This window comes from Carassius carassius, chromosome 22, assembly GCF_963082965.1.
Source record: "Carassius carassius chromosome 22, fCarCar2.1, whole genome shotgun sequence".
Taxonomy (NCBI): domain Eukaryota; kingdom Metazoa; phylum Chordata; class Actinopteri; order Cypriniformes; family Cyprinidae; genus Carassius; species Carassius carassius.
In genome coordinates this window covers 5119990-5128389 of record NC_081776.1, presented here as the reverse complement: position 1 = coordinate 5128389, position 8400 = coordinate 5119990, and the positions used below count along the sequence as shown (strand labels likewise).

The following is an 8400-nucleotide window of genomic DNA, read 5'->3' as shown; positions in this document are numbered from 1 at the left end:
CCACACATGCACTGAATGTCTTTTGCTTACCCTAAACCTACATTAAAATAAACTTAAAATCTAAATGACTAAAAGCAACAATGTAGCTTCTGTGGCTCAGTGGTTGAAGGCTTCTGTCTCAAACAGGAAAGTTCTGGTTCAAACCCCATAATTGTTATTCATAATTTAAAAGTCTCTCAATAAAACCATGTTCGAAAAACATTACTACCACAGACATGGTGTTTGAATTCAGATTTCACTATTGTTTACTTTAAATCAATCTCATCCAAAAAAGGCCCGCAAACGCCAAAATACAACATTAAATCCATGATGGCTAAATGGAAAAACAGATCTGAGTGTTAGTGTGATGGAGACATGGGTTCAAATCCCACCTCCAAAAATCACATAAACGCCTTACTCCAACTTGTTTATTGGAAAAAAGTCAAATATTAGCTCCTTCACGTTTCAACAAGAGACCTGTGGCTTGCAGGCAAGAGCGCTGCCTCACGGCATAGGTTGCTGCTTCAATACAACAGTAAGCTGTTCACAGGTTAATAAGCAGCTGCTTTTAGTTTGTAGGTTTATAATATCTAGAAAGTTGTGTGTTTTAATTCATGTTCATTTCAGTGGTGATGCCATATGTAATCATATAGAGTCCGGAACAATGTGATTGATTACAAATGAAATTGTAATTCTTTAACCTTAATGGCAGAGCAATATAAAAGTAATAACTCGGCTTTATGCAAGTTAATTATTTGTTATATACCATGCATTATTTTTATAGGTTGTGTAAAAGTGATGCAGGTACAGCATGTCCTGTTTTGGATATGCTACTTGAGTCACGACAGTCCAACTCGTTAGTAGGACATTCCAGGTGTATCAGCTTTTCTGCCAGGTTTCACTTGGAGCCAATCACCTAAACTGCAAAGGTCATTTGACTAATTACACTAGCAACAGTTAAAACATTAACTTGGTGCAAAAAGATACTAATAAAAAAAAATAAAAAAACAACAACCACAACTGTCATGAAGGTTTTTATTTTAAAATTTAAATCATGTAAAATCTCTGAGAAACCAAACATTGCTCATGTTTAAATGTGGAATATTACAGATTGTTGTAATGTTTCCATGAAAACTCTTTTAATAAATTATATCACATACAGATGGTGAACACAGAACATTACACAACAAATCCATTCTTGCATTGCTCGCGTATGGAGTACTTTGCAAAAGCAAGTCTTTCATCGATTCTCTCTTTTTTTTTTTTTTTTTTCAAAACCAGGTTGAGTGGACATTCACAAAGATGAATAAAACGAGAACAGAGTGAGAAAGAGAGAAATTAACAAAAGATGGAAAACCGGCCTCTTGTGTCAAAGGAAACAGCACTGACGGTGATATGAAGACCTGCGGAGTATGTGAGTGCTGAATCCTGGCGCCTCATTCGTGTGCAGGGCGTCCCACTGGCCTACAGGTGTGTTTTTAGCTCTTAACAGTTGTGCTTAGGATAACAGAACACGGAGGCATCTGGTTAGCCACTTCTGACTCAAGACAAGATGCGTCCTCTTTCCCTGGAAAACCATGTTCTCTCTTTTACTTCTGTTAAACAATATAATGATAAATGATGTATTTTTAAAAACATTTTATAATTTTATTTTCATACAAATCTATATAACCCAAATTTTAGGAATCTTATTTACATCAAAAAGTTTAAAATGGCTAACTGCCCACCCCAAGAAACGTTCACACATTAGCATTTTTGTTGTTGTTTGTTTTTGAGTTTAACTCTTTTTCCTGTACAAAGAAAAAACAGCAACAGATCATCAAACAGCAATAGACCAACCAAAAAATCTCCTCGTTCTCAATGTATGATCTTAGGAAACACAAACCGCCAACCTTTAATCTGTGTCCACCTTATCCCATGATGTATTTATTTAAGGGGCAAAACAGAGAACAAACCAGAAACGGAAAGAAAAAAATAAGAAAAATAATAAAGGGGAGTAACTTTGTCGTTCAGTGCTGTCCTCTTAGGTTTACCCCTCATGGACAGGAGGAACAGTGGTTGGCGGCAAAGGTAAGAGGAACGTTGTCTCCCTCTAGTGGTGCAATTCAAGCACCGCAGGACATGGGGCTCACGCACCACCCTCCTCTGCACAGCCTCCTCCAGCTGTGTAACGAAACTCCTGCAGGTTGGACACACCATGGAAGTGCACAAAAGCACCTGCTACCACCAGGATATGGAACAGCTGATGGGAGTGGAACTGCAAAATAATGACAAGGTACGGATTAGACTTTAAATGTAATGACAGGCTAGTGTGGATTGTGAACTCATTGTGTGAATTCCAGGACATGAACTCACCCAGATGTCACATTTGCCAGGGAAGAATCGCTCGGGGATACGTGCAGCGTACAGGCAGGCTCCAGTGATGTACAGGACAGCCATGAGGAACAGCCAGCCCATCTGTCCCATAGTGGTGGCCTTCAGAAAGCCCTCGGTGATCATAAAGTGCAGCGTGGGGACGACTCCACTGAGGCCGAGACCCACAAACACACCTGAGACACAGAAGACAGAACAGGTATTCATTTAACTCTTTGTATGGAGTTATTATTTGTTTTATACCTAGGCCTGTCATAACACATTTTGCTTGACAATAATTTGTCCAAGAAATTATTGCGATAAACGAAAATATTGTCATTCTAAGACAAGTTTCAACTATTGTAATGATAATGGCATAATAATGCACCTTTTCAAAGATCAATAAACTTTTTCTTGTGGCTTAAAATTTATAAATTTTGTATTTTATATTATGTTTATATGGCAGTTATGGATGCTCATATTGACCGTTAACCGAAAGTAAACATTTTGGCCGATGAAGGGGCCGTTCACATATCGCGTCTTTTTTTTGTGCTCAAGTTCGTTATTTCAAATGCGGTGTGCGCGCTCAATGGAAGAGACGTGGTGAGACGTGGTGCGACGTGCTTGTTTTTTCCAGGCGCGTCCGCACCACATCTAGTTTTGAATTTGATTCCATTGCTGAAATTCCCTTGTAACGGATATCGTAGCTGATGGACGCTTAGCAACGACAGACGCCTCAGGAGCGCAACTGCCCGAGCGCTTTGGAAAGGATAAAACGTGTGATAACTCACTGGGACACACGCAACCACATGCCTACAGACATATTTAGCTAAGCAAGCCAAATGAAGCGAGCGAAAATTAGGCCCATTTCGACAGAAAAGGCAACGAAGTTACTTGCAAAATATGCTACGCGGTATTAAAATAAAGTACAGTAGTTGTGCAAGAACAATGCTTTATCACTTGAGACGCAAACATCCACAAGCAAATGAAAGGAGCTTCCCAAAGCTGGCCACTCTAGCGAGATGTTATCTCTTTATTCCCGGGACATCTGTGCCATCGGAGAGTGTGTTTTCTACCGTGGGCTGTCCACAGGTTGTGCTCCAGACTAACCCCACATCATGACAAGTTACATTTTTTAAAATAAAAATAGAAAAAAATTAAATCGCGACCGAAAATATTACCGAGCTCTTTTTTTTTTATCGTGCGATTAATTGATTTATCGACAGGCCTATTTATACCTCCAAAATAAACACTCATATGCATACAGTGCAAGTAGAAATTAGGAGAAAAGGAGTTGTGATTTTATGGTTTGCTATTTCTCGGTTACTTCTTGTTACACTGTTCCTGGGGGTTATGGTGTACTAGAGCAGGACAGAAGAGTAAATTCTATTCTGATCAAAAGCATGCAGAAGAAAATGTCCTGAACAATAAAGATTGCATCTTACCGGCCCTGACTCCACGGTACTGTGGTGTGGCGAAGAAATCACACTGTGAGACGATGATGGCAGTGACCCCCAGAACACACACCACTATTAGGTATATGAAACAGGGCTGAGGGGAGCAGTAGAAAGAGTAATACAGCCAGGGTACAAAACTGCCCATGATCAGGAACGCTATGCCCGAATAGTCTAACCTGTGACAGGACAGAATGAGAGAATGCAGGTTAAGAGAATATTTTAAAATTAACTTAATGATTTTTTAAATAATTTTACATATTGTAATTAATTACTATTAAATAATTATGATTAAAACAAAAATGTAAATTAACATTTTTAAATGTACTAAACTTGAGCAATTTAAACATTTCAAAAAAGTTAAATCAACTTTGATATAATTTAAACTTTCTTAATAGAAAATATGATATACCAATAGATAGGATATATATAAAACAGAATAAATCTTGATATGGTTAATATTTACATATAATACATTTTTTTAAGTTAATTTATATTAACATTAGTCCATACTTCATAACTGAAGAACTATATCTACCAAGTAACATTAACAAAGATTAATAAATGCCATATAGTGATCCTAGTGCATCAATTAATATTAAACGACTAAAACTTGTCACCTACAGTTAAAATTCCTTAGCAGTTGGGAATACTTTTGCAAAGTGGAAGAAAGCTATTTTTTGTGAATGTGTGAGACTTCAGACTCATTAGCTGCTATGGATAAATAACTAGAGGAATAAAGAGCATCAAACAGAAACTATTTGCGCTACAGACCACAGTTTATAATTACAATAATACATTATCAAGGAGCATAACAAGCTGTTTTGTGCACATTCAAGCTAAAAATGGCCATGTCCACTCACTTTAAACCATTTGGTGGATAAAAAGAATTGTTTGCATTGAGCATTTGCAGTAAGGTGCTTACTTTGAGAAGACACGGGACACCCCCTCCGAGTGGCAGTAGACTGTGTGAAAGAGCCAGGAGAAGGACAGGCAGAGAATGGCCCCCAGGAAGAACGCGCCAATAACAATCTTCTCCTGGAACGGGGCCACAAATGTCATATTGGGCCTGAACATGTACACAATGCCCAGACAGAGAAAGAACAGGCAGCCTGTAGATACAAGGAAAATACTGGTTAAGCGTGTGTGTGTGTGTGTGAGAGAGTGTCAAATCTCAATAACTCTATGAATGCTAATCATTTAAGGCACTTACACAGAGGCCCCTCCCCTCTACAGGTCAATGCAATAAATGTACAAAGAGTAAATTGAAATCAAACTGAACTCAATGCACACCAGCAAGCTTAGCAGTTACTAGCAGATCAACATCAAACATCTGCACCCATTGTGGCTCAGTCACACCACAAGTCCAAAGCTGAAGAAGATCAATCGCCACACATTACAGTATCATCTTACGATCGGTAGCATTACCTAGAGCCACAGTCTATCATGTTTAGCATGACCTTACACCAGCCCCTACATTTAACGTTATTTGAAGAATGATAATATTTCTCCTCTAGGTGGCAGTACAGCATGCAGACAGTGAACGCTTACTGGTCTGATGTAATTTTTCTATTTAATTTAAATCCAATTAAATTTTTTGTGTTTTACATTTATTTTGTGTTTATTTTTATTATGGGTACTATACATATTAAATAAATATTAAGTTAATTTAAATGTTATGTTATTTTGTATGTGCATGTGTTTTGTTGTTTACCCAGCACAGAGTCAGCCTATGCATGAAGTGAGTGCATACTGCTCTGATGTAGTTCCTATGGTGATATTGTATTTAAATGTTGCCTGATTATTAGTTTTCTTAATTTTAGATATATATATATATTTGTTTTTATTTATTTGCTGGCTGTACCCAGGACCGAATCCTAAGACTGGTTATTTTAAATTCTAAAAATATAAGGGGAGAAAATTAAAAAAGATTTTTGTATAGGTGTGTTTTCCATACCCAGAAGATGTGTCCAAATGTTGCCCGTTTCTGTATGGATTCTGAAGATGCTCTTGAAACAAGCTCTGAAGGAGGGCATGGGTGGCCTGTGCCCATGCAAAAGGAAATCATTATCCTTCAGCCAATCAGGGAGGACATCATGTGGAATGACACGCCATCTCCCCTCCCACATCTAAGACACAAAATTAAAAGCATCACTATAAGATCTCAAAAGCAACCCTGCAGTTTTGAAAAGATGATGTATCTGGCCACTCTTTGACATGTCATTATGCCAACCTCAGGTCAGCATTACTAGTTGGCATAAAAAAAAAAAAGCTCTCTCATTTGACTTTAGAAAATAATTACATGGTGTATGTGAGAGAGGTTGAGAGCAAGAGATAAGTATTACAGTAATTATGAGTTAAGGCACAGGCAAACATTAACATATACAGAGCCAGAAATGATTCTAAGGCTCAAAAATGCTCTAGAGGAGTATGTTAGCACAAATCTAGGTACATAAGCTTATGTATTATTGCATGCACAAGTATACACTACATTCTCAGCAGGGCAGTGCAAGTCAACATCTGTCAAGTTGGAGCAACAACCTGTGAATCCAACAAAGTAAGCTGAAATTTATAGCAAGCTACCTGAATAACATGCAGTTTAACGGAACAGTTTATACAAAAATGGAAATTTGCATGAAAATGTTTTCTCCCTTAGGCCATCCAATGTGTAGTGGAGTTTGTTTCTTTGTAGGAACAGATTTGAAGAAATTCAGCATTAGGCTACATTACTTGCTCACCAGTAAATTATCTGCATTGAATTGGTTTACTTGTGGTTTATTGTTTTTAACCACCTGTTTGGACTCTCATTCTGACGGCACTCATTCTATGTAAATGATTCATTGGTGAGTAAGATGTAATGCTACATTTCTCCAAATCTGTTCAGAAGAAAAAACTAACTCGCATTGGATGGCCTGAGGGCGAGTAAATGTTCAGCAAATTTTAATCTTTGGGTGAACTATGGTTCCCTCAGCAAAAGAGTCTAGTTAGGACCAAAGAACACATCAAGTACAATAACATCTTGGCATAACATTTTCATTGGCACAATTGCAAAGACTATGTTCCTTTCTATCTATATGATTTTTTTTTCTTAACTAGGTTGCCTGGTTTCTCTTTATCAGCTGTGGTGACACTGCTAAGAAGCTTTGCAGGTTCTCAACAGCATTCTGCCAAATCAGGCTGACAAAAACCACTCCTGTGCTATCATACCAGTCACAGGCGTGACCACAGGATTATATCTATAAAAATAGCACATGCAGTGAATACAGCCGAGGGCAAAGAGGCCATGAACATGCCGTATCTGCTGAGAGAACCGCTCCTAGCTCTGTGTGTATCAGGACATACTTTTATATAAACAAAACAGAACATGAAACTAGGTCAGTTTGTTCGATTGACTCAACTCCATGATGTGCCTTTTGGTCATCTGTCAGAATGCATGTTGTAAAGCCTTCTTAGATGCATTCCTTTAAAGAGTTTGTACCCAAGTGCTGATAGTGAATGGCACTGATTGAATCTTAAACTGTGCTTGCTCTTCGACACAGAGAGCTTTGGCTTCTTCCCCAGAGGGGGAGAGAGGAGAGGAAGGAAAGAGCCATTAAAGCAGAAGGGGCTCAAAGCATGCTACAAAGGACTGCCTTCAGTTCCTTTTCCTCTGCATATGGCAGACTCTCAATACAAGACTGAGATGAGAAGCTGTCAGAGCAGGAAGATGGGCGTCTGGTTTGGCAGGGATGTTTTCCGTATTGGAGGACTGTGACTTGTTCGTGCAAAGGCAGCTGTGATCAGGAGAGGTGAGCTGATGTCATGCGTTTAATTTCACCGTATAACCCTTGTCATGTGAGCTCAATGATAATGTTCATCTGTGTTTACAGAGGGTCTCAGCTGTGTGCGTGAGAGATGAACTGACCTTGTGCACAAACTCCTCCATCCTCTCCATGGCATGGTGTGCCTGTAGCAGAAGTCCTTCATCAGAGCTCTTGTCCTCTTCTTCCTCCTCATCATCTTCCTCTTCTTTTTCTGTTGTTTCCTCCTTTTCATGTACCACCCTCCTTGCAAAGAGACACTGAAAACACAGAAACAAAAATAAGTCAGGTTTCAGCATCATCTGGCACAGTGAATATATAGTTTCTATCTTCATATATTTTTTTTGTTGGTAAATAGATCTGATGTATATACAACCCGAATTCCGGAAAAGTTGGGACGTTTTTTAAATTTTAATAAAATGAAAACTAAAGGAATTTCAAATCACATGAGCCAATATTTTATTCACAATAGAACATAGATAACGTAGCAAATGTTTAAACTGAGAAATTTTACACTTATCCACTTAATTAGCTCATTTAAAATTTAATGCCTGCTACAGGTCTCAAAAAAGTTGGCACGGGGGGGCAACAAATGGCTAAAAAAGCAAGCAGTTTTGAAAAGATTCAGCTGGGAGAACATCTAGTGATTAATTAAGTTAATTGATATCAGGTCTGTAACATGATTAGCTATAAAAGCTTTGTCTTAGAGAAGCAGAGTCTCTCAGAAGTAAAGATGGGCAGAGGCTCTCCAATCTGTGAAAGACTGCGTAAAAAATTGTGGAAAACTTTAAAAACAATGTTCCTCAACGTCAAAT

The 8400-nt window shown here is 38.3% G+C and overlaps 1 protein-coding gene and 1 long non-coding RNA gene across 3 annotated transcripts in view; one reads left to right on the top strand and one right to left on the bottom strand.

Moving 5' to 3' along the window:
* Nucleotides 1-1000: 1000 nt before the first annotated feature.
* LOC132098761 (adiponectin receptor protein 2-like) overlaps nt 1001-8400 on the bottom strand; it is a 31835-nt gene continuing 24435 nt past the window's right edge. For both annotated transcript variants that reach the window (XM_059504927.1, XM_059504929.1), the window contains 6 exons: nt 7690-7845; nt 5743-5914; nt 4711-4897; nt 3777-3964; nt 2335-2528; nt 1001-2236 (listed from right to left, as the gene is read on the bottom strand). In XM_059504927.1, the coding sequence (XP_059360910.1) occupies nt 2108-2236; nt 2335-2528; nt 3777-3964; nt 4711-4897; nt 5743-5914; nt 7690-7845 (1026 nt within the window). In that variant the 3' untranslated portion in view covers nt 1001-2107. The remainder of the gene's footprint in view (nt 2237-2334; nt 2529-3776; nt 3965-4710; nt 4898-5742; nt 5915-7689; nt 7846-8400) is intronic.
* On the top strand, nt 2118-7776 carry LOC132098762 (uncharacterized). Its single transcript, XR_009422971.1, has 4 exons — nt 2118-2254; nt 2322-2551; nt 7325-7573; nt 7655-7776. It is a non-coding gene; the product is annotated as an uncharacterized LOC132098762 (long non-coding RNA).